The sequence below is a fragment of the Opisthocomus hoazin genome, chromosome 2, assembly GCF_030867145.1.
Source record: "Opisthocomus hoazin isolate bOpiHoa1 chromosome 2, bOpiHoa1.hap1, whole genome shotgun sequence".
NCBI classification, from domain to species: domain Eukaryota; kingdom Metazoa; phylum Chordata; class Aves; order Opisthocomiformes; family Opisthocomidae; genus Opisthocomus; species Opisthocomus hoazin.
The window spans coordinates 70,976,744-71,003,774 of NC_134415.1; the positions used below are offsets into that span (position 1 = coordinate 70,976,744).

The 27,031-nt window shown below is 37.7% G+C and overlaps 1 protein-coding gene across 1 annotated transcript; it reads right to left on the minus strand.

Moving 5' to 3' along the window:
* Positions 1–18,592: 18,592 nt before the first annotated feature.
* On the minus strand, positions 18,593–26,215 carry CENPW (centromere protein W). Its single transcript, XM_075446837.1, has 3 exons — positions 26,035–26,215; positions 21,366–21,479; positions 18,593–19,661 (listed from the first exon to the last, which is right to left on the minus strand). Exons 1-3 carry the CDS (start codon positions 26,122–26,124, stop codon positions 19,635–19,637), a joined length of 231 nt encoding a protein of 76 aa, XP_075302952.1. The 5' UTR covers positions 26,125–26,215; the 3' UTR covers positions 18,593–19,634.
* Positions 26,216–27,031: the final 816 nt, after the last annotated feature.

A 27,031-nucleotide genomic window follows, 5' to 3' on the forward strand; every position in this document is an offset into this window, starting at 1 on the left:
CTTGCACTGCATAGACTACAGCAGATCATGTACCTAGCCAGATTCAAAATAAATTAAAAAGAAGGAACTTCCCAGATAGGCATGAGACCTGTGGTTTAGCAGAGCTAACACATTGTCCAAGTGCACTTCTACACAGCATTGCATTACGCCGTCAGGATGCACTACAAGGCTTTCTCGTTTGTGGGATGGCAGTGCGTGTTTTGGCCTCTGATATAATGAATCTATTAGATGTGGCTACAAGAAACCATACTGATTTTTTTTTCCCATGCCTACACTCTGAAGATTAGTAATTCAATTGAAATATCCAGGTGCTTTGCAATTTTCAGTGGAACACCAGAGAAATCTTGACTATTTTAAATGATGTACAATGCAGCTTTTTAAAAGCAGGGGTGGAGTGTCTTTTTTGTTGTTTGGGGGCTTTTTTTCCCCTGGAAGTCCATGGAAGCCGTTACGTAGAAGAATTTCCCACATTTTATTCCTCAGTTGAAAAATAATTCGTCAGCTAACATTTACTGGACAGAAATAAGAACCCTATTTGGACCATTTTGTTTTCTGTTGTAGAAGGAAAAGGCTATCATTTTACTTGTCTAAAGAACGCTATAACTAGATGAGTAAAATGTGTGGAGGGAAAAGCAGCTTAAATACTAGCATGCTGATGAAATGATATCATCAGGATGAAATGATTATGTGGTCTCCTTGACTAGGTGTTCACCCAGCCACTGTGACTCTTGCTATTTCCTCAAATCGACCCAAAGGGCTCACATTGTTATGTCTGGGCTAATCTGCACGATCCTTCCTTGCATGATGACTTTGCAAGGACGGCTATATTTCTGCAATCAGTTGAAATGCTTCTTTTGAAAATGTGGTTATTCAATACATGGTTTTTAATGAGGTATTACTATAAGGGCTGTACTACGTAGTCCCCCCAGGGAAAAACTTACTCCAGATGAAAAAGATCATCTGGTTTAAAATGGTTAAAGTTGAATTTTTTTCTGATTTACTTTCAGCTAAGTATAATATGAGATAAGATACTTACCCTTTTTAAAACAGGGCCTAATCCTGCAGTCTGCATAGTCTGATTGAAAGATTTAACTGAAAAATATGTATTTGTGAACTGTACTCACAAATTCCAGAAAGGTAGACTGAAACTTAGAACTGAAATTTTGGAGATCCCTCCCCCAATCAAGACCCCACAAATCTTGGTGTCAAATCATACCATATCTATCAGACCCACTAAAGTCTGGAATATGTGACTGAAAATATCAAGTGAAAGAATCTCCTCATAAGATTTTTGTTCAAAAACACAAACATAACAGCATTATGATGTGCCTGCTTTTGTCGTGAAGCAGAACTGATAATTTCAATCCAATGAAAAATGATGTTCAAGGCAAAAATAACATTCTCATCCAAATTATTCTTATAATGAGTCAAAAATATTTTTAAATTTTTGTACAAAAATTGAAGCCGAGTCGCTCCTCATCACCTACTCCCTTCTCTATACTTGTTCCTCCCTTCTCTAAACTTATATGAAACCTATGACACTAACTCCCACCAGATTTCTCTTTTTGCCCTTTGCTGCTCCTAAACTCCCTTAGGAAAGACTCAGGATTGTGCTAGTTTCTTCTACTGTACGTTACTTTCCCTTATATTAATAGTATTGCCTCTGGAACAAAACAACAATTCTTATCCTTCTTTACTTGTTCCCATACTGTCAATTCCTGAAATACCTTTTCAAACTTCTACTATTTCCTTGACCTTTCTCCTGCTACAAAATATCTGAATACTTCTGCAAAGAGCAGATTTATACGTCATAAAGAATGCAGTGTGTGTGGCCCAACTACTTCCTTACACCTGTTTGGCAGAATTTACATTGTGTTTGAAAGGTAATGACTAGCGTATAACCCAAAGCTTTCCCTTCTCTCTGAAAAAAAACATGCTCAGTGCATTGGAAAGATACAGCTTGACATTCTTCCTTCAGGAAAACTGCATTTGATTTGATCATGGAAGCTTTTCAAAGGTGGGAAGGTTAAAAGAATTGTTTCAGTCTGCATTTATATGATCAGAGTTCCTGCTTCGCATGTTTAAATAATTCTAAAAGGGCAAAAAAAATTATCTGAATAAAAAAATCTATAACGATAGCTATTTCCCAATATTTTATAATCCATTGCTTCTGTATGCCCACTGAAAAGTAATGTCTATGTAAATTCCTTAGAAAAGGACACTACAGCATTTTCTACTTGCTTCCAGCAATGCTTTTAATGCAGCTGCTCTTGCTATATCTCATAAGCTTAGTTACAGTAGCCATGAAAACCTCAAAATGGGTATAAGGTTTTGCAGCTTCAGCATATTACAAGTTTAGCAGTCTCTGGGAATGATGAGCCATCTACTTAACCTCTATGATGGTACACAAAGTGCCAGAGTCTAACATCAGAAAATACTTTTGTCGGGTCAAACATTACTATTTTTATTAATATTTTCAAACCCAAAGAAATTGAATAGCATATCAAAATTTTGGTATGGCTTTAAGAATGGTAGATAATGGAATATTTTGCCTCACTTACATACCTATGACTAAAAACTATGTTTCCTAATGGGTCTGTTGCCTGAGGAAGCCAGATCAGATTCAGAATTAATATTTATTTCTTTCTTGTACTTTCCAGCATCCCACAGAAGTCAAAACAGACATAAAAACTTAAGAAAAGCACAAAAAGAAAACTTTTTACAGGGGATTGTCAGCTAAACTAATCTCTTCTGACTTGATATCCATCTCAATATTCAGCTCTGATTAAAAGCTTTCAGGAGTTCTAGCAAAGTCTTAAAATTGAGATTTTTTCATAAAGCAAGATCCACAGCTCAGCCCCAGCACTAAGAATATCCAGCTACCAAGCCTTTGCATATCTTAAGGCAAAGAACCGTCATGCAACCAGATTTACTGAAAATGGATGCTTTTTAAGTTTAAATTCATTTAAATACTTTTGCAAAATATTTTGTTTTGCGATTATCTCCTTCCTCTGTCTTTACAGAGACAAAAGTCATAAAATAGAAAGTATACAAAAAGGAAATCCAATTACCTCGTGGCTCTGTAGCATTTGTTTTAAAAACAAGAACATTTACCCAACTCCAAATAGACTGTTAGTTAAAATTTTAAAAACTCTGGATCAACACACTTACTAGGCCACATGGGATGAAATGGAAATCAAATGAGAAAAATTCAGGTCGACACAAAAACCTTCCTTTTGCTTTGGAACAATCTAACACAATAAAATTGATGTTTGGAAGTATAGGATTATATGGTCTTTTCAAAGAGAGATTCAAACTTAGCAAAACAAATTAGAGCAGGAAAATATTTTAAAAGACGGTCCATTAAAATTTTGAAACTGGCTTCATGCTACAAGCTACAGTGTGAACATTGGATCAATCAAAATAGCAGAAAGGTAAATTGCATCATATTTACAGCAAGATGAAAGAAATTCATAACATAGCTTACTCCACTGTAATTAATGTTTTGCTGTGTCTAGACCATCCTTCCACCATTTATTTTCTACATGCCATGCATATTAACATACGTCAAACAAATGTAGTCTAGACCCATCTTTAAAAGGCTGTGTTTGGGAAAATCCCACTTAACATATCCAAAAGCTGACTTGTGCACTTCTCTATTTTAGGAGCTAAGGCTTGAAAGTACTGGCCTTTTAACCCAGTCTCTCAATACATGTAGGACAAGCTCCTCATATGCCTTCTTACAATAGACATTGTTCTTAGCACTCATAGTACCTAGAAAGGTAAAAAAAAAAATGACTAAATTCTTTTTAACCTAAACATTTAGATAACCAGGTGTTAATATGAAATATTTAACAGTAAGATCCTCCAAATGAATTGGAAAATACCATGCTGGATAATCTAATCAACCTAAAATTTAACCTACAATTGAAACCTAGTCTGTTCAGTATAACAATCTGCTAAAAATGGGTCTGACAGGAAATTAAGAAACAATTCTTTACTCAGTTCATCTTTACAGAATCTTAAGACTCCTCCAGATATTCTGGATCTATAATGAAACAGAACCAGAACAGCATGGAACTATATTTAATAGAGGGGACTTTAAATCAAATTCACTTGTATGCAACCGATACAAGACAGCTTCCAGCACCTCTTATTGAAAACAAACTAGTTTTCCCTTTCCTGGCTTCAGAAGTGCAACTGTGCTTTCCTGTAGCTAACACAATTAAGTCATATTCCTCAGAGAAAGGATGAGAAATAGAATCCAATGGGACTCACCTCTCTCCCAGACTGTATTTTGCTTTAATTATGATTCAATTCAAAAGCACATTCAAGTAGCATATCTTGGCAAAATGAAGATGTTTTACTCACTACAAAGGACTGTAAAACTTTCTGGCACTCAAAAATACCACTCGTATCAGGAGATGAAAAGTTGGAAGCGCCGGAGTCGAGGTAAAGTCAGTCATCCTTTCCACCGAGTTTGCAATGATTCTGATTTGGACACATTACAGATTTCCTTAATAATATTAAATAGTAACACAGAATAGCACTCCTCCCCTCATAAATGGCCAGTCATCAGTCTGAAGGTTAGAAAAACCAGACAAACCTGGTCAAGACTTTTTGGAGGGGAAGCAGACATAATCTTTGCTGTTTCACCTGAAAAGGTGAGGAAGGAAAGAGGAACTACTAAGACAGTCCAGCCTAATGTTTCTGCAGTAGGTAAGAGAAGTTTTGAACCAGTTCTACCATATTCTGGATATCAATTGGACTCAAAACACCACTCAGCAGATGACAGTAAGTACAGCAACAGTAGTTCATACCTCACCCTGTGCTAGGTAGCAACTTTGATGTGGGAAAGTAAGATGAGATGGCACACATCTGGTTGTCCTCCATGACCAGAATTTAACTCTTTTTGTTGATGGTGTGACATACAAGGACCTGAGTGAACTAGAGAAACAGATTAAATATCTTTCACTTCGCTGCATATAGCAGAGAGCCTTTGGAACTCAAGAATCTGCATTTTAATTCCACTCTTGCTCTCTTTTCAGTTCAGAAGACGTTTACAGTTCTCAGCTATGAAAATGCAAACACAGGGCTGGCATCTGAGGCTGTACCTTGCCAGGACTGACATTCAGTGGGCTGGCTAGACACATCTTCTTACGCATACATGTAGAAGAGTACCCATACATACATGTTTTAACATATATGTGTGGGTGTGAAAATTTCACTTTCTCTCCCACATAGGTTACAATATTTCTGGATTTAAAAATATTGTTCTGGAAGAACGCTTCAGCACTGTTTCTTGGTAGAAAGAGTTCTCTAAATATTTTGCTCTTGAAAATTTAGAGTTAAGGCTTGTCATTCTAACATACACTGAGACCAAATTGGTTGAAAAGGTTATGCACTAAACCCTTATCAAATCATGGATCTATGCTGCTGCAAAATTGGCTATACAAAATCCTAGGAAATTCCAAAAAAGTTTTTTCCCCTTTAACATTAACTTACGTGGCTTATTTTATATGGCTTATGATACACTTTCATAAAATACAGTGACACTTTTAAAATGCATTAATTTTGCTTTTATATAAGAGAACTGTGTGATCTTGGACAAAATAATTGGTATAAAAATATTTAATAACACTTAAGTTTCTGATGATTTATGCTTTTTGAGGAATCCAGCAAAAGAAGGAGGGGACCCAAGTGTATGCTTGTAGACGATGTCACTTTCAATTTATTAACAAGCAGGAAGCAAGAGAAAAAGGATTATATGTTCTCCTTCCCCCAGCCTCTTTCAGGAAGGCAAACTCCCAAAATGGTTGGAAAAGTTCCAGAAGAGGAGTTGAGTTTAGTGTCTCTCTGAATTTGGGATGAAGCAACTGGCAGGGCTCTGTGCCAAAAAGGTGCTGGCTGCCATCATGGCTGTACCCAATTTGAGCTTTGGAAAGTGTCTCTATTTACTTTTAGTTGTTTTCTTACTCCTTTTTCTTTTGAAGAAATTCTTATAAAAACGTTTATCTTGTCATCATGTGTAAATTATGTAGTATATTTTCAGTATTAGAGGGTTATGTCCACCCCACTGTGGGTTATATATCAAGATTCCTGCAGCTGTTCTGAAAAGTATTTCACTCTGAAGATACTCCAAAGTTCTGGTTGACTTGAATTTGGAATAAGGATTTTGCCATTATATGCTTTATGAGAGGGAGACTGGTAAATGTCTGGACTTTGGAACTGACTTTGTGATATTTGGACTGTGCATACACATCATGTGGTGAATTAGCATGTGGTGTTCTTATGCAAACAATAAAAACAAAACAAAGAAAGAATTAAAAGTGCATTTAAGAAAATTAGTTTCAGCATATGACTAAAACAATCCCATAATAGCAACAACTTTGCGGTAAAGGTACATATTTGCCAAAAATATCTGCTAGTGTGGAAGTCTAGTATTCAAATGCCCTCAATTTAGCAGTACTACAGATGCTGTTACTTAGTTAACATTGAGTATCATAGAAAAATTAAGTGCAGCCTGGAAACTGCGCTTCAGAGCAAGATGTCAAACATATTGGGGCAAAATCTTGCTCCCATTTTCAGCAGTATAGACCACTTCGCCTGACTTTGGATTTATACCAGTATAAATAGGGAACATTTGGCCCAGAATGTACCTACAGACAGAAAAAAAAAATGTTAACAATCCTAAACAGCAAAAATTATGAACGTTACAAAAAGTTCACCTATGAAATTTTTCCTTCAGCAACTGCAACGCCCAGTCAGCTGAGCCTCTAATAAAATCCTGTGCTTCAAGGCAGTGACAAGAACGGCTCTTATTACTGGAGACAAGATACACACTTCTACATTTTTTAATACTGATCTCTTAAATGTTAGTAACTTGTGTTATTTAGCTCAGTTGAACTAAGGTTTGGATCGTACTGCAGCACAGGACAGATAAAGTAGCTTGCCTGTCTAAATGGTAACAGAGGGCATAGTGTCATAAAGAACTTATTGTATACAAATTTTTATTAATTGGCCTGCTTTCAGATCAAATGGCTTCAGTCTTTAGAACCACTTCTGTTGGAGATTACATTTGTTCTTCCTGGACTTTTCCTAAGGGGAAGGGTTTTCCCCACTGCACTTGGTCAACTCTCATCTACTACTTATGTTCTGCACAAATAAGATATTTCACTCCAACAAAAAAAAAACCCAAACCTGAACTTCCGTATGCCTGCATTATTTATTACACTTACATAATTCTGCAGCTAGAACTGATCAACTCTTGTGAAATACCCTTCACAAGTATTAATTCAGATCTTTAAAATATATATATATACACATACACACACATTTCAACTTAGCTTTTCCCAAGTTAATGAAATAAAGTTTATCATCAAGACTATGAATTTAAGCAACTTAAGCACACTTCAGAAAGTGTTTACTGAAATGCATGTTTACATCTGTCTTTTGCAAGCTTCCAGCTAAGAATTATTACATATGTTCAATCAGGACAAAGAAACATAACATGCAAACTAACTGGCTGATTACAGGCTGTTGCCTTTCAAATGGCAATCAGCAAAACCAGACGGTTGATCAGTCAGCTAAAAACCAAGACTCATTAAGGAATATTCAACAAACAATTCTGAATGGTGAACACACTTGAAGAAACTGAAGTACTCATCAATCATTTATGGTAAAGAAGAAAAATTTTGTGAATTATCTGCTCAAAAACGTTTTAGAGTACTGCAAGCTGCAAGAAAATATTTAAATAAGATACATTTGCTGTTTGAAAAGAAATAAAATTGAAATGGATGGTTCATGATAAGAATTTCAGAGACACTACAAAATTTGATCAATTGGCACGAGAGAGTCCTATAAGCTAACAAATACTAATCTCTTACTAGAGAAATCGAAAAAGATATCCAAAACTAAAAAATATGAAAAAAGGATAAAAACTGTTTGTTTAGTTGCTTAGGATGCCTTCCTTTGTTATCTTGCTCTTCTACTCAAGGGATATAATGCAATATATACGTTCCAACAATTCTAGCACATGTTTGAATAATAGATTACTGTAACCTAATAAGGATAATTTAAAGAATTTTTGGCAAGTCTCCATAAATTCAGTGTTGGATTATTTTTTTCTCTTAATAATAAGGAATACTTTCAAACAAGGATTCACACACAAAATTGCAACAGGGTTTTCAAACCCAAAGATTTAAAAAGTATGTTATTTGCAAGATTTAAGCATGGCTAATAAAAATTTGGGTTGACTCATTTACGTGAGCTCTTTATTTCTGGACAACTGTATTTATAGTTATTGGTCAATTTTTCAAATCTATCACCAAGCACTGTATTAGAAAAAAACATTACACACAGAAAAACATGTAGTGTAAAGGTACAGTTTCAAACCAGTTTAGGAAATTTAAAAAAAAAAATAAATATTTTGCTTCCATCAATCAATTCTGTCCTGTAATGTATTTGTTATTAGGTCTCCACAGTTAACAAGTTAGGGAGAACCTTGCTTCTTACCATAAGGAAAATAACAGATACAACCTCCCCCCTGATTTAACGTTCCATAAGAAGTAGAATTTGATTTTGTCTTTTATCAATCCTGTCTTAGCCTTGAAATTTGGGGTGTGGGTATGTATATGAATAAAAAACACTGGAAACAGAGAACAAATCTGACACTGCAATTCAGAAACATTCCCATGCCGGTTGCTCCACTTACGTGCTGAAAAACTCTCACAGAAAATGTTTTGGTGTGTTTCTTTATATCCTCAACAATGTCCTCCTCCAACAGTTCACATGTCTCTGGTGCAGATTAGTTATGGACCTTTCATGCTGATGAGGTAATCCCCTTAATGTACTATACACCATAGGATATCTTCCTCCTCTGTTTCATGTTCTGACATTGCTAAAGGTCAGGAAAGTGTTTCATGTGGTGTTAGACCCTATTTAAATGGGAAATCATAAGAACAGACTAAAATTTATTTTTCTCTGGGTTTCCAAGGACAGTACAAGAAGCCTATGTAAAAAAGGATATATGAGTGCATCTTGTATTAAAAGTATAGTCATAGTTTTGCTCAAAATTTGATATTATCCCCTAAAGATTTATTTCCATTATAGTGACTGGTAACACAGTGGCACTGATATAGTAAGATAAGATCCATACTGTAACTGCTAAGAAGTTCACTCACAGAAAATGTAGACTTCACATCAAACAGTAACAACATAAAAATAATTTATGTTGAAAGCAAAAAATACTGCTCTAAACACATGACTTTTATTAAAAGTATACTTCCTCTGTAAAAGAGGCATGTAAAAATTAAATTAACTCAGAAATAAAGATATTTTGTTACACAAATTATGTCTCAAACATGGTCCGCGTTTCTTTTCAAGAGGGATGCAGACAAGAGTTCAGCTTACTAAGCTCTAAAAATATTATACACAAGCTTTATAACAAACATAATTTTAAATGGAATTTGCAAGAGAGATCTTCCAAAAAAGTTGGTACTTCAAAAGTGTTTCTTTACTATTAGGAGTATTTTGCTTGTTTGTGCAATAACTTCATGTTAGTTTTTTTAACAAACTGATATTATTACAATTTATAAAGTCCCAACTGTGGTACAGCTTTAAAAATTCAGCTTCTAATTTTTAGCAATTTTCTAAAAAGAATATATATTCCTCATAGAAAAAAAATAAAGAAAATGAAACAATGTTTTTCAATCAATAATTAACACACTAAAGAAGAAATCAAATTGTCTTGGTTCATGTTTACATTGGATCTGATGCTTTCTTCTTTTTGCTAATAAGCAAGAAAAAAAACCCACAACTTTTTTTTTTTGGGGGGGGGGAAGCATTTCCACAGTTTTGAAGCAAAACCAACAGCATTGGTAACAAAGGTTCATATTGTGATTTGTCTCTCCAAAGCTCCATCTAAGTTTGATAAGGAACATAGAGCATTTGCTTCATATGGTTTTCACTATTTAAAGCCTAGTACCTGTTGATATTACTGCTTAGGTTCCAGCATAAATGTTCTGCAACACTGCAGCCATCCTCTCCTCTCCCTTTCTTCGCTTTAGCACTCAAGTTAGGGGTTGGAAAAAGAGGAACAGAAAAAACTGGGAAGAAACTCTGCTTAGTCTTCAAAATTAAGAATATTAGGAACACTATGGAAACTGGAAGACTTCTCTGGGAGATGAGTCATAATTGGATTTTCATGCTTGAGTAAAGGAATATGATATCAAATATGTAGCAAAAAAACCTTAAAAATATCTGTTAGCCCCTGTAGTTAGCAAAAAACCCAAACCAAACAAAACAAACGCAAAACAAAACTAACCCTGCACAAAAATTTAGAATAATCTAACAAAAATTCTTTCCATTCTCAACCAGAGAGTGGCCTGATATTTTAAACTGATGGGTACTTCAGAGAATAAAACACACCCCAGGTAGTCTAAGTTCCATATGGAGTTTTATACATTAGAAAACAACTACAGTTTCTGAACTGTAAAAAGAAAAAATAATCTAAATTTCTTAGAAGTTGTATACATAAAATCCAGTAGGTGCAGAGGTGGTCTTTACACATCAGAACAAATGTTTTAAAGTACAGTCAGTAGAGACAAAATAATACCTTCCTGGTAAATCACCAAATTTCTAAGACACCATTTTAAAGACACACGACCTTCTGCTTCACCAGGAACTTCACACACAAAAAAAGCGCCATTAGAATAGTTTTCCTTAGAAGAAAAGAGTATGCAGCTTATCCCATCCTCTTGCCTTGTGAAAGTGGGCAAGCAACAAGTAGGAAAAAAAAATGTTAGCAGAAATATCCAAGGTACAATTCAGGTCAATACGTGAACGTTTGTTTTGGAGAAGCTGAGCGTAATTAAACATCTATTCTACCCAAATAAAGATGATTTGGAAAGGTGTTTTCTTTTTATTTCCAGGAAAACCTTGCAAAAGATGCTAGGTTCATGAAAATAATATGCCAAAGTAAAACTGCTGTGCTTGCACTCATCCTGTGTTTTTAATATTGCCTATTCTTCCAACTCTAGGCTACAGCTGCACTGCCAGCTAGCTGTTTAGCAAATAAGTTCAACACAAGGCATGGCAGCATGAACAATAACACTAACAACAAAAACCCTTTCTGTTTGAAGGCACAAAACTATAGCACAATTAACACCTTCTCAAGCCAGCAAGTTATTCCATACCTTGTTGAGACTTAACTTCAAGAGTTGCAGTCAACAAAAAGTATCATGAAACCCTAGGTCCAACTTTCACAACCTCACACTGTTTGTGTTTATGGTATATATGTACAGAAATATTAAAGTGAACAGGGAAAAGTAAGCAATGATATTTCAGAAAACTTGTGTAAGGGTTACTAGGTCCTACGCTTGGTTTCTCCCTGAAGACTAATGTTTTGGAGGAACTTGTAATATTTGTATTTTACTCCCAATTTAGGATAAACTAAAGCAAACTAATTAAAATATTCTATATTAATGTCCAGAGAAGCACAGAAAAACCTACAGGAAAGGTTAGAAAAAGCTAGAAAATTCTCCAGCACAGATCTGCTACAGAATCACGTGGAAAGACACCAAGGCCGTTCCAGCACTGATGTCCAAAGCAGCTCCCCCAGGGTGTTATGGACAGCAACAGCAGCATATTGCCCAAGACCTGGATATCTGCCCAAAGCATAACCTCACTTCACACACCCATGGCTAGTAGGAGCACGCATGCCACAGAGCCGTAACAGCTGAGACCAGGGGCAGTGTCATATGCTGCCTTCACTCTGAGACTGAGGCTTTCTTCTGCACAGGTATCTTCTGGGACAGTGGTTTCAAACTAATTTCAGATCATTTGTCTGCAAGACATTGTATAAATCTGAAATAATACCAGTGATGGGGCTAGACTGTGGGTTTTCCTTATTTGGAACCACTGTTAGCCAACTGTTCTTTCTCTCCTTCCCATTTTATAAACTTCAGTTAAAGAGAGGAAAAGAAAGGTTCACCTAGCTGTTGATGGCTCCTTTGAAGCTTTTACCTTTTTCTAAATTTAAATTCTCTTCAACTCAGTATACATTTCAAAGCCAACAGACCGCTGAAAGATTCTTGTACTAACTACAGTGCCTATTCATCAAGCTAACCATCTTTGGTAATTTCCCCTCCTTTCCACTAAAAACCAACCACCTTCCCACCCACCTCCCCAAAAAACCCACACAAATCAACCCCAAAAGACCCATGAGTAGTGATGAAGTAGGTTCCTCACTCTTAATTCTGCAGCCACTTTATAAATATACACACACACTTACTAATTTATGACAAACATCTATAGGTAAACAACCTGTTGGTCATTGAAACACTCAAGTGAAAAATGCATCATTGCTCAAACTGACATAAAGAATACTAATGTGCCTTCAAAGAAACTGATAGTTAATCCATTCTTTTTGCAGTAGTGGATTTTCAAATGTTGTTGCTGCCCTAAAACAAAACTTCACTATGCCTTCCAGTCTTATCCAGAAAAGGAAAGGGAACAAAATCAAGATGAATTACTGAGAAGCAGATAAGTTACACATACTGTTATGTATTTTGCAAAATTTTAGCAATTATTGAAAAGTTTCCTGTAAAGCTCTTAGACCAATGAAGATGAACTTTTTTTGTCCACTTCTGATCTGAATTTTCAAGGTTTATTCATATGAATTTGTGGGAAAAACATCCAGATCAGGCAACAGGAAAAGTATCATCAAAATTAAACACCATGTGGAACTCAAAGGACAATTTAAGGAAGATATCCCATGTCCCAGAAAACCTTAGTTAAGCTGAAGTTAAGGTTGACCAGACACAGCACCAGCTTTATTGGAAAAAGTTTTACAAGAGCACTGCTACATAGTCTATATGAAAACTACTGCCCTCCTCCTCCAAACCCCAACCCTTCAAATCTGGAAAGTGCGGGAATTCAATTCAACTTGAGAAACAAGTTGTGAAACTACAAAAATACAGTTAAGATTGGCCAGACAATCATTTACTATCCTGTGCACTTACCCTTCCCCTTTCCTTACTGCTCTCCCCACCCCCACCCCTTTTTTTTTTAAATTAGGGTCTGTCTTTAACTTATTTTTAATTGCTAACCAACCTTGAGAAATCAGTAATATTTAAACAGCTGACCAATTCTGGAAACAGCATTTCACACACATAATTTTCTCTGAAGAGTAAAAACAAACTAAAGAATAAAGAATTTAAACATGTTTAAATGTTTAAATTCATCATCAGTATGTTAACTTTAGCTTTTACCCTGTCAGTACCCTCCAACAGCTAGGGCTAGAGGCTTGGTTGTACTAAGAAGATTTCAGCTGTGCAACAGAATTTTAAAAACTGGCTTACGTGTTACTTAAATATTTATCTGATTTATAAAACTTGCACAAATCTCATTAAAACTGATTTCAGCTACAGGATCTAATATGTGTGTGTACTTACCTGCTGAAGTTAAACGAATTTAAAATATCACATTAGGCTGTCAATTTTAGAGGTTAGCATAAATACAATTAGACCAGTTTCAACCTCATATAAGAGTTTAGAATCTCCAGTTAACCCAACCCCATTTCTTACGACATTTATTTGGAAGTGTTTGCCCTTTACAATTTTTGATTCAGGATTTGTTCAATTGCCAAAATACATAACTGTCTGTGCTTTCTACACACTTAGGAAACAAAATAGGAGTCTCTGTTTCTGTAGAGCATGACCTAGTGCTAGGAGGTTAAGAGCAAGCCATTCTTGTAGGAAGTGCTCTTGGTTTTAACTGCTGCAATCACATTATTACTCAGTAGTAAGGCTGTGTCTACGTTTCTTTTGTAAACCAGAAGTAATTTTAGGGCTGGTTACGCTTTTTTCTACACTCTACCAAACTCTCCACGCACTGAAATCATTCTCCCCGGGAAAGTGACCTTCTCATTAGGAAACTTGATCTTACAGCTATCAAATGACCTGAAAAGATCTTTCAGCAGTTTGGTCGGGATAACATTAACAATCCAGCCCATGGGAGACTACTATGTACCGAAGCCCGTGTGAATTTGATGAATGTGGACTGCAAAGACACTGACATACCCCCACCACTGTTCACCACATAGTAAATGAATGAATTCCAACTGACTGCTTCTGCAGAGCCATGGGCTGTCAGATGGAAAGACTCTTCAACAACTTCCTCAAAAATTTGCCATTCTGTATTTAGCACAACAAAACTGCTGTCAGCATCTTCTCACACTAGAACTAAAACTACTCACACCTGTAAGAAATTTGTTCTATAATGCTCTTTCGTCATATCCAAGCAGGCTACCACAGCAGTTACAAGTACAGTACCACTAAAATATATCCAAGAATCTATATTCCAATACATATTTACAGCATACTGAACTGAAAACAACTACACACAGCGCTTTGAAACAGTCTGAAGAACTTGAATTTGACGTATAGTTTACAGGTCTGGAAAAAGGAATTTTGTTTTACTGTAATCAGCACTTTGAAATATAAGTCACACCTTCTAAATATATACTAATAATCATAAGTCACCTCAAAACCCTATGTATTTAGGAGTTACAATGCCCTATCATTAGTTGTTCTGAGCTGATAAAAGATTAATGGAATGCCGAGTCAGCAATTCAGCCAACACTAGCTATATGTTTTATAGTTAAGGTTGCTGTACAAGCAATGTCCTGTACAAAAATCTCCTGCATAACGTTGCCCATAGAACACATCAGTTTCTAAAGCAGAAGTTATGTTGTACAAATAACTATAGACCTATAACTAAGAAAACTATCTGATGCTGAAACATTGATCTTTCAAGAAAGAAAAATCTTCAAGATCCATCAAAGCCTCAAATATCTAACTTTTACCCTCTCGGTATGGATCAGCATAACACCCCTTTTTCATGTGGATAGGAATTGCTTTAAAAAATAAATTGTGTTACATATGTCAGAAGTGCAGGCTTAGTAGCCTTAAAAAACATCTGGAATTGTCACAATCTATAGTATACTTTTTAGTAGCAATAAACAGAGAATTTTCTCTAACAAGAGGTTACTGCAGGGAAGAAAAAGACAGTTTTTGCTCTATCCCCACCTTATGGCTAAAAAAAGAATTTTCCTATTACAGCATAAATATTTCTGAATTTTTTTTCCTTTACTGTATCATTACAGCCAGAGAATATTTAGTACTTCTGTTTTCATAGAATCACAGAATGCTTTGGATTGGAAGGGACCTTTAGAGGTCATCTAGACCAACCCTCTCTACAATGAACAGGGACATCTTCCACTAGATCAGGTTGCTCAAAGCCCCATCCAACCTGACCTTGAATGTTTCCAGGGATGGGGCATCCACCACCTCGCTGGGCAACCTGTTCCAGTGCCTCACACCCTCACTGCACAGAATTTCTTCCTTATATCTAGTCTAAATTTACCCTCTCTCAGTTTCAAATCATTACCCCTTGTCCTATCACAACAGGGCCTGCTAAAAAGTTTGTCCCCATCTTTCTTATAAGCCCCCTTCAGGTACTGGAAAGCCATAATAAGGTCTCCCAAGAGCCTTCTCTTCTCCAGCCTGAAAAGCCCCAACTCTTTCAGCCTTTCCTCACAGGACAGGTGTTCCAGCCCTCCGATCATCTTTGTGGTCCTCCTCTGGACCTGCTCCAACAGGTCCATGTCTGTCCTCTGCTGAGGGCTGCATGGCTGGACGCAGGTGAGGTCTCACCAGAGCGGAGTGGCAGTTTGTATTATGCAACTTAAGAGTCTTTTTTAGCAACCATGCACTCCTCCACATACAAGCACAATGAAACTCCAAGGCATAAATGTCCTCTCTAGCACCTGTGTTGATTTTCTGAATTAAAACAGCGATCTTCCTAATCCAACACAACTTTATATTCAAACAGAACAGCTATCATCTGGGCCCTGACCCACAAAAGCATACAAGTTCATATATTCCTGTTGACTCCACAGATCTAACCTTCACTGATATACCATTCTCAATATTCACTTTTCAAAAATGGTTTTAAACCTATTAATCATGTGATTTATTCCACTCAGAAAATCTTCCAAGCCCTACAAATTAAAAGTATGCATGGATCTGGTTTTAAAGCTTTCACAACTTTCTTCTCTCTTCACTTATCTTGCAAGCAAAATTATGTGAACATGAGAGCTAAACAGCGCATACTCCTCATGAGAAGACTTACTCAAGCTGGCAAACAGAAGATCCCCTTTCATCAGCCACTTCATACATGAGATGAAACAAAGCCAGCCACAGCACTACCCCACCAGGGAAAATACTCCCTTCCCTCATAACCACCTGCTTATCAATAAACATTTTACTGCTTCTTTTGTGCCTTAATCACTTGTGATACCACTCCCTGGCCCAGCAACTAACATTAGCTACATGAAAAGCTGAAAACCAAGACAAGAGCCACCAGAAGTACTTATGTCAAATTCCTCTATTTCTTCATTTTGACTTTTCCATCTTTCATTGATGATGATAGTGAAAGGGCGGAGTAGGACGTGAAACAGAACACTGGGAAAGCTGCAAAGAGAACAAAGAGAATTGCAAAACTGAATAATGTCTTAGTGGGTCTTTAATTTTTCAGGTCTTCTACCCTGCTTTCCTGAGGAAATGACGAGTCATAATTGTATCGTCTGAGCTCCTCTCCTTCCCAAAACCTCTTGAATTTTACCTTTAAAACCAGAGGAAATTCAATAGTGAGTCAATAGTCTCAATGGTTTCTGAGCACTAAATTTGTCAAGGTTTCAGGAAAACAGTTTAGTAGAAGTGACAACTTATTAATAGATCAACATGACTCTTCCCTCAATAATCCTTCCTTTTTTCTTCCTAACGGCAGAGAATCAACACAAGAATCCAAATAACAGAACTCAAGTTCGTTAGGCATTCTACCACAGATCTAGTTTAGAAAGACATTCTCTAGAACTACGTGCTTTGATATTTTGTCATTAAGTACAGATTCAATAATAGAAAATACATTATTAGTATATCCTCCAAGTTTATATTAATTGCAAGTGTTCATGGGTATTTAGACAACACTACTATAAGGAGTTTTGATTTTAAAAATCCAGTAAGGAGAACTGGGTGGAGAAGAGACCCTATGAAGAGCTGCCAAATATGAATATAATTGATATTATGGTGAACAATCAAGAAGATACTAGAAAAAATAATAGCACTGTATATTTCTGAATACCACACTACATCAACCACATTAATTTTTAGTAAGCATTTATTTAAAGTTTAAGAGAGAAACCTGAATACCTGTCAATTTACTCAGTTCTTCTGAATACCTGCCTGCTTCAACTATTACGAAACTTTCACAAAGTACTGCCAATCTAGTGACAGGACACATTCCAATTCAAACTTCTCAGGGCTTATAGGAAAAAAGCCTCTCTCCTATAAAAAAAAAGGCACCTTCTTAATCATTGATAGAGGGGATTGTAAGAAACAGAGAGCAACAAGACCAGAGCCAAACAACCTGAAGGACATGATATACGTGATCCTAGAACTGAGTTTGCGCAGAAACAAATGTCTATCAGTGAACAGCGTGATGAAGAGGATGGGCCTTCATCTTGGGACCCCCAAAGACCACCCAAAGATGCTAATATACATGCATGAAAGATATTTACATATGCTAATTAGTTCCTAGAAATATAATGAATATTTACATGTGTGAAGCAACATGAAAGCACCCTGAAGCAACAGGGTGTCTGGCGCGCACGTTTGGAGGAGAAATCCCCCGTGTGCCCAGGGTCATTGTACTGTTAGGTTTTTCCTACTGGATCTTCAAATCATCATGAATACAGGCAAAAAACACTGTATAAAATATTTAACAAGTACACTGGTGGCTGGTCTTAACACTTCCTTGCCTCTCTTCCCCAGTGGTAGCTGATTATCCATCTACTACATGAGAATGAGAACATTCCACTAAGCTCATAATGGATCTTGCTCCTAGGCAAATAAAAAAAGAAAAGTTAAAGCGACATCAAAACAAGTTCCAAAAGAAGTAACAGCACTCAAACAACTGTACAATGAGGAAAAGTACATGGTTATACAAGACTATAAGAAAGTAGTTCAGACAAAAATTAGAGAAAACGCTTCTAAGAAAGGAAAATCTAGTGTTGCAATAAAATTGTTAAATCATGGACAGTAATTACACAGAAAAATACAAATACCTAGGTCAGATCTCCCTTATTCCTGAGAACGTACTTCAGATTATGAAGTCCAAATACCCTCTACACATGTATGTTTTCAGCTTTCTTTGTGGATTTCAAGGGAGTAAGAAAAGCAAATGCAGAATAAGGCATCTAGTCAACCTTATAAGAAGCAGACCAAACTAAGCCCTACAAGTTAAGTAAAGCAGAAGAGTCATCATTCATTTCTGCATACTGTAAAAGGATGGACTTTTCACAGGTTGTACCGGATTTTAAAAAGTACATGGACAAGATATGAAATTTGAAGTTCTCGCATTGCTCTGGTTTCTTTAGACTACAAAAATATTTATAAAAAGCAATTCTTTTTTGCTGAGTTTCTGGAAAATACTCAGTAACATGTCAAACAAAATTAGAACACTCAATACATAATGTTTTAAAAAAATTCTTTATTTTAAGAATAGTTCACTGTGCATGTGAAGGATCAGCTACCACATATTCCACAAAATTGTATTGTCAGCTCAAACTGTAAGATTCAACTATATCTTTATTAAAAGTTTTATAAGCAAAGTGTTCACCAATTGTTTAAAAATACCAGATTAGGAATAGAACAGCATTTTAATTTAAAAATATATTTTTACATAATGTACATTTCCAGACTTCTGGCAAGTTAGGATGACACTCAAAACCAGGGAGAAAGTAGCTTGGCACTCATGCCAACTTATCTTCACTATTAGTACAGGATCTAACCTGAAAAACATCAGCTGTGCCAGATCTTTTCCATAATATGCATCTGTCCACACCAACTGAATTAGAGACCACCAACTTGTCTCATATACCACACCAAACAGTAGGCCAGCTTAACAGTTCAGAGCACAATTTAGAAATAAAAAAATACATATGGTTTCCCTAGAACACAGAAGTTTTAGCCTACTTTTCAAAGTCATTTAAAAAGATTAAGTCATTTACAAATAAATTGAAGCAAGATATTTAATACACTAGCTTCTACAGTGATTGTTTTGAAAGCCAAGATTTTGTTTAGCTAGTAAATCTGTGTTGAACTGCATAATCTATAACGGATTTAGTGAAACTTTCTTTCTTTCTATCTGAGAAACCTGCATTTTTATTACTGTTCGCCTTTAAAAGTTCCATACATCTAATAATAAATGACATATCATACCTGAAGAGTGACTATGGTACAGGCATTCCTCCATTGTTATGGAAGAAATAAGGTACATCAAAAGTCTTAAATGACAAGTGACACTTATTTTAAAATTATGCATGAAGTGTATTAAAATATACCTGGTAAGATTCTTTTTTTGTTTGTTTAAGAAAAAGCAAGATACTCATAGTCAGGAGATTGACATCAGTAAAGCTAAGTACTTCCACAAGTGCAAAAGGTGGCTCACAGGATCTCAGAATAGTAAGAAAACACAGAAAAATGTGTTTTGAAATTCCACTGGTCTGTTTTCTAGCCTCTGCTTTTCTTTAAAATAACCTGCAAAAAGAAAAAAGCATATTTATCACTGCTTTTATCACTACAGTCTGGGTAGTAGTAAGAGATCCAAAATGCTAGGCTACTCAGACCAAAGATTCACCTAGCCAAACAATCTGTTCCCAGGAGTAGAGTCACCAAGGGTAAAAGTCTAGGGAAGAGGTTAGAAATAAAGCAAATGCATACAGAAATACATCATATCTGAAAGTATTTTTTTTAAATAAGAACATTCAAAACTAAGAATTTTGTAAAATAAAGGGCTTATTTTAAAAATGAACACTGAAAAACAGCAATAGCTCTCTCAAGCCCTCAACAGATTCCTTGAAGCTCCTACCCCGTTAGGCCTAGACAAACAGAAAAAAAAAAAAAAAAAAAAGATTTGCAATTATAAAGCTACTATGCTCAATTTTGTTTGTAATGCCTTATTTCTTTCTATATAGAGAGTGCCCAGACCCTTGGAAGGACATTTTTTGGTTTGGAGTTTAAGTTGAAAAATGAACTTCAAAGCCCAAGTGGGACCATTTAAGTGTTAACATTATTAAAATACAGGCAGTTTTTCCTTTCTTCTCATCTTAAAAAAAATAAATGGAGCACAAAAATGTTCAAATAATGTTAAGATTGCAGTTAAAAAGAAATTACAAATGTATAAGTTTCCAACTGTAACATTAACTTGGCTACCCTACACATCCTGTATATATTTCTGTTACTATAGTAATAGAAAGTATCAAACTAAACATTTCACCAGAGGGAAAAAAAATATTAAAGATAAACAGAAGCCACAAGACGCAAATATCAGATAACGTTGAGTTTTGTTCTTCCAGTTTCCCCAGCAGCAGTAGGTGGGTGGTGGAACAGATAACAAATTAAAGAAATTGTTTCTTCATGAAACCTAGGTAAAGTAGACATACCCTAGCGAGTGAAATGAGCTAGAGAATACAAAAAGATTTCAGTCATACTTTGACACCACTCCGATTCTTTCTAGAGAGAGAAAGCTGCGTAACACCTTCCTCTTCCCCTTCTTTTGCACAAAACTTATTATGCTCTGTAATGCAGAGGATTCCTCCTTCACAGATATTCAGATAGTAATTTATTACGCTGACCTACCCATACAGCAACCCACAGTTTAATCGTCCCTTAGTCTTTCTCTTGCCAACAATGTCACACAAAGTATGTGTTTGTTCAAGTAGTATCCACACAACGCTGCAAGGATCCACTTAAAACACCCTTCAGACTAAGCAGGTAAGAACTGGAGGTGTAAGTAAGATACTTGAACCTCTTTGAACTTTTTCTCACTTGTTCCATAAAGCTTCATTTATGTTACTGAAGCTAAGACTGCATGCTTCCTTGATGTAGTATCATCTGAAATAAAGATCCTCCAACTCTGGAATTTGCTCCTGTTCCCTGGGCTTTCAGCCCATCGACGCTTGCTGGTAGACTACTGTGTAGACTTACCCACATATTGAAACTATGAATTTAAACGCAGAATAATCAAGTAAAAATAGAGCTATATTTAATAGGGCAAGGAGAGTTACTTTGATGTCTTGGTGACAGTGAATTATGCCAACGATGGATAAAAGAACATTACATTTCTGCAGGTTTTGGATTATAAATAAAAATATATTAACACTAACACAGAAAACTTTTGTATACGCTGTCATAATACATTTCACATTAAACAAAAAAAAAATCTTAAAAATGCATTATTACCTTTGCTGCAGCTATAGTGTGCTCAGGTTTAATTATTTTACTTTTGTTCTCAAAAGCATTTGTCCTGGCTTCTTCTGCTAGTCGATGGAGAAACAGTAAGAAGTTCAAATGCACCTTTAAAAGAGGGAAGAAAAAAAAAAATCAAGAAGGATTCAAACTATTTAAGCACCATTTGTATTTTTTTAGAGATTCATTGTTTGAGACAGAGGATTCACATATCAGGCTGCTAAGAAATTCCTGAAAGGTGTCCTCAGGAAAACAAAGTAGCACTCAGTTCAAGTCTTAATAAATTCCCAAGACACTCCTTACTGCAAGACTCTAGTAAATATAGTTCAAATATACTACAGTTAAATTGTAAAAATGCTCTAGAAATGATCATACGAACAACAACTGATGTAACAGAAACTAAATCTGATCTTTATTCACTCCAACTTGCACTAAAAATTACCAGCCAAAAGCACCCCTGTGTAATAAGGGACCTATAATACAAACCTCCAGCATTATACAGGAATTATGTGAACTATTTTAATAGTCCAACCTGAAAACTGGTAATTGCACCTTTTGTAAACTAAACTTTCAAACAATATTAACTTTGTAAAGTGTACAAAAATACTTTTTTCAATCAAGAGCTCAGAAAAATATTACTAAAATATATGAAAATTTTATTTATATGAATTAGGTGATATACTTCCTCTGTCATACCTGATCTGCAAAGCCTAGGAAGATATAACAAGGCAGTTACAAGTCAGAGTTTATACAAAATACTTTGGCAGTGGGTTTGCAGCACAAAAATCTGTCAGAGGACAGGCATTTCAGTGTTCATATGACAAGAAATTTAGCATTTTTTTAATCTCCTGAACTAAATGAAGACAGTGTGTAATAGATAAATTTACATAATACTTGGAAGCATCTGCTACACAAAAAGTAGATGTTCTTGCAGGTTTATTTAACAAAACATCAAAGCTGTTTTTAAACTAGTCTTCAGTTACTCAGAAATCAACTCCAAAAGAATCAAGCAGTGGCACTAAAAAAGTGCTGAACGTTAGAACTCTCATTATTAGACTTATCAACACCGAGGTTAGATTTCTGGAAACAACCTGGGGGAGAAGAGGGAAGCACAACAAAAGCTTCCAGATTTGCATGTCCTCCTGCCAAGACCTAAAGGTAAAAGCGTTAATTTTAAAACTACCTTTAAAAACTGCATCTTCTCTCAGAATCACTGGACCTTTATTTTCCTATTTTCAAGGCAAATTGCTGCATGTTGAGAAGCTTCCCCTGAACTCATATAGATTTAAACATAGTCACATAACTAAAATTAGAGCATTCCACAAGAGAGCACACGTTAATAAATATTCCAGATTATTCAAGGCAATTGAGAAAGGCTAATGAAAGGCAGAATGACTAAATACCATGAACGTGACAGTTACCGACAGGTACCTCAGTGATACCACATTTGTTTAAAGATACTGCTTTACTACATATTATTGTCCCTCTTTATAAAATTTAAAAACAGTTTTGAACTACTCACGAAAACCGCCTTGCACAATAGAATGCTTATTTCCCATAAAAGAAAGGTTGTTAAGTTTTAAGAATTTAACTTCCACACACCTGTTCAACAGGACTAATGAATAGTAGGGACAAGGTCTGTAATTTTGTTTAACTGCCATAGCTTAAGAACAATTTATTAGACTGATATTTTGCCTGCAGTGTACGCCTATTCATAATTCTAGGCTCATAGGGAAGACAAAAGGGCTCATTCAATGCAATACTTTAAGCTTTTTCTGCAATGTAAATACAAGCCTGCCCTTCCAGCATAAAACAAGTAGCTAAGTTCCTGCTTTTTCTATATAATTTCAAGCTAGAACAAAGTTTGCAGCTTTAGCTTCTCAGACCATTGGGTGGGGAATATCTGAACCTCAGTAACAAAATCTTTACCTCTTGATTTCAAAAAGGTAAATAAACAACTTCTAAGAGCACTGGAAAAAAAAAAAACTTACATACTACTCCTAGCTCTTCATTGAAAGATATTATCATACTCCTTCAAAAAAAAATGGCTTCTTGAGAAAGTTTGATGAAATTTGTTAGCTAGACTGTGCACAGAGAAAGATATTAACACTTAGGTTCTGACAAAGCTTCAAATCTCAAAAACAGACTTGATCAAAAGAATCTGAAAAGCGAAGAAGAAACACCATTCAGGTATTTAACAAAATTGTCTGAATTCTTATGTCTTTAAAACTTGTTAGTAACGATCATGTAAGACAACACTGGTTTATCAAGGAAAAATAATTGCTGAAGAGTCAGGAAAAGGAAAACAATCTGATTATGCCATAAGCCAGGTACGCAGACCTCCTCACTGGACTGGCCAAGTACCACAGTAGATTCAAACATGAAGCGTGAATCATTCGGGAAGATAAGCCCAGAAACTGAACTAGCCAACTCTCCTATTTCCCTGAAGAAGACATAAGTATTCTGCTCAAAATGTATTTGCTTTCATCTTGTTAAGACAGCTACTATATAAATTTCTGAAGTATGGAATCTAACCACTCCTACAAGGTTTATAGGGAATAACAGAGACCCTAAAAAACACACTTTCAAAACTTGTTACTTGTCTATCTACTGGACTGAACACCACTCCCCTATCTTTTTTTAAAAAAATCAACACAGCTGGAGTTTTGCTTATTTATTCACAGATACGAAGAGCTAAAGAGCTGTTAGCCTCATGCCTAGTTGAACATCACTACCCCACACATTCCTGTTCAAAGGTAAAATAAAAAAGCCAAGTGTCCTAATATTAAAGGCCATTTAATTTGACATCACCAGAAGGAATAATCTAAGCTTCCACCACATTATTAAAATTCATTCTCATATCATCCTTTGTGTTGGAATGAGTATTTGCATAGCCATATTTTAAGCCAGATCAGCTTGTTGCTGTTCGTCAGTTTCAGGCAATTCAATTCACTACTTGTCTTTGCAGCCCACAGAACATTAGTGCCAGGACAAGGAAGAGATGGGAACCAACGGCCAAGATTTGGAGGGATGTCCCACTTACCCCTTTTTAGACAGCTACACTACCTTGAAGCCAAATTAACATGACCATGGAAACAAAGACCAACTATTACTAATGACTACAAAAAAATTTATTAGTGATTGTGCAAGTTTGATTAGTTGACTACTGCATTACACTGAGTAAATATTCAGTGGGCCTGAGCATGAGTAGCAAGGGGCCAGGTCCTTAGTCCATAAAATACTCCAAAGATAGCAAAAGTGGTAGGAAGAGATATTATTTTTATTAGTCCAATTAGAAAAACATGTACTGTTTACATTCAAATCCTCTCATGCAACTACCATATTCATTCATATTATTCATTACTTTTTTTAAAATTTTGTATATTTACATTTAGCTTCATATACCCAGATATCAACCTTCAAGGTGCTGCAGGACACAACTTTTATACATATATGAAACATGGACTTACAATTAAAGACAAGGACCATACAAGCATAGAGTATGCATTAGTGCTCTGAGAATCACATGCATTTGAAAACAAGTGGGCATGATAGTCAAGGAAGTTAAGCCTACTAAGCCACTTCAAAGAATATTTTTTTATCCCTAATTTTTTTTTTTCAATATGTCAGCTGCCACAAGCTCTCCTGAGGTCAGGTTTCCTTGTTGTAGTCAAGTAATTCATTGGTGAGACAAACCCTTCCTGTGCCACAAATCCCTTACTGCAGGTCATAACGAATCCAAATTTATTTGCCTTAGTTTTCTGAAACTTGTTCAGTATAGCTCTGTTATCCCTACACCTTTACGGCAGGTGTTTTTAAACCACGATCAGGACCCCAACACCTTATTCTCCTCATTAGATTACTAACAAGACTTGCTGTTTCTTAGTTTTGGACGGAGATTACTTAGATGGCCTTCTAGAAAAATACAATCATTCGAGATGCCTTAATAGCTTAGCAACTCATTAATCACAATTCATCTGACCGATACCCTTATACCCAAATTGCTCTATGTACATAACGAACATCTGCATGTTGCAGCCACATAATCCAAATTCCCATTTCTCTTACATCACTCTGAACAGCAGTGTGTACATGTAGAGTGACACAATATTTACGCATCAGCCCCTTCCTGAATCCCCAAATTCAATGGCAGAAACCTACAAGACAGGAGGCACCAGCAAAGCAGAAAGCTTCTGTCACCACTTATTAGTATTTTATCAGGCTAACCAGTCGTCCATCTCCCCGCAGGTCCCTGTAGAAACACAATTAGCAGTAACTTGACATCCCATTACGCCCGGCAACTCCACCCTGCTCCGGTGCGCACAGTCCATCGGTCCCTGCCTTTCAAGCGATAAAACATTTAGAGACTAATTGTCCCTGCTGAGTGACACCCGCGCCCGGGCCACCAGGAACAGCCGCAGCTGCCCGCCACGGCCGCTCCCGACCCCAGGCTCCCCGGGGCAGAACCCGCGGAGCTGGAGGCCTCAGCCCCCGAGCTCCCCGCGCCTCCCGAGCGCCTGAGGCCCGGACCCGGCTGCCGGGAGCCGCCGCCCCGCGCCCGGAGCAGGCAGGCTGGCGGCCGCTGGGGCCAGCGCCGAGGGGCGGAGCGGCCCGCACCCGCCGGCAGGCCGCAGGCCGGGCGCCCGCCCCCCTCCGCCCTCACCAGCAGGTCGGCGTTGGCCGCCAGCCGCAGCTGAGGCTTGTGCTTCTTCAGTATCCTCCGCAAGGTGCTGCGGGGCGCCGTGCGCCTCATCCTCCTCCTCCTCCTCGCCGCCCTCCCGTTGCCGCCGGGAGCGGGCCCTACGGCTCCCACCCCACCGCCCGCCGCCGTTCGAATCCGCCGCCCAAGCGCAGGCGCGCGCTCGCCGTGACGCACTTCCCAACGGCCGAGGCGCGGCGGCGGCACCGCCCCCGGGGAGCGCGGCCCCGACGGGAGGCGTCCCCGTCCCGCCCGGCCCGGCCCCGCTGCCGCCGGCGGCGCTGAAGCGTTTCCCTGGAAACCGCGTGAAGGCGCCGCGGAGAAGGGAGAGCGGTGCGGGGCCTCTGCCCCGAGCGGCCCGGCTGCCGCCGAGGAGGGGCCGGGGGAAAGCGGGTGCTGTCCTGCCTGCGCCTCCGCGCCCTTCCCCGGGCACCGCCCGGCCTGGCCCCGGCCCCGACAGACGGGGGCTGTCACGTCCCCGCGACGCGATGTCGCAGCCCCGCGGGCGGGGGTTGGGGGGTGAGAAGAGCTCCCGGGCCGGTGCTCGCTTGGCCGACGGGCCTCAGGCGGGCGCTGCGGCAGCCCGTGCCCTCGCCAGCAGCCGCCTGTGAGAGCCCTTCTCTCGCAAGCCGAGACTTGGGCTCAGCTCTGGCTTCAGCGCCTTACCCAGACCTCCACCCAGGCCTTTTTCAATCGACAGGAGAGAAGGTGGACGTGGTGGTTTCCCGGCTGCCTTCAAACCTGGTCTCCAAACCTGGTTTCACAAAACGGAGGGAACGTGGCAGTGGCACGGTGCTGCCTGAACGAGCCTCAGGCCAAGACCTGTGGGTTTGGAGTCAGCCGTCGTCTCCCAAGCGTGATAGAATTTATTTGCTGCCGAAGTCAAGGGGGTTGTACAACACGCCTGTTCTCTCCTCTGTTGCCTGGCGTGACCCTGCTGGGCGGTGGGACACCAAATGGC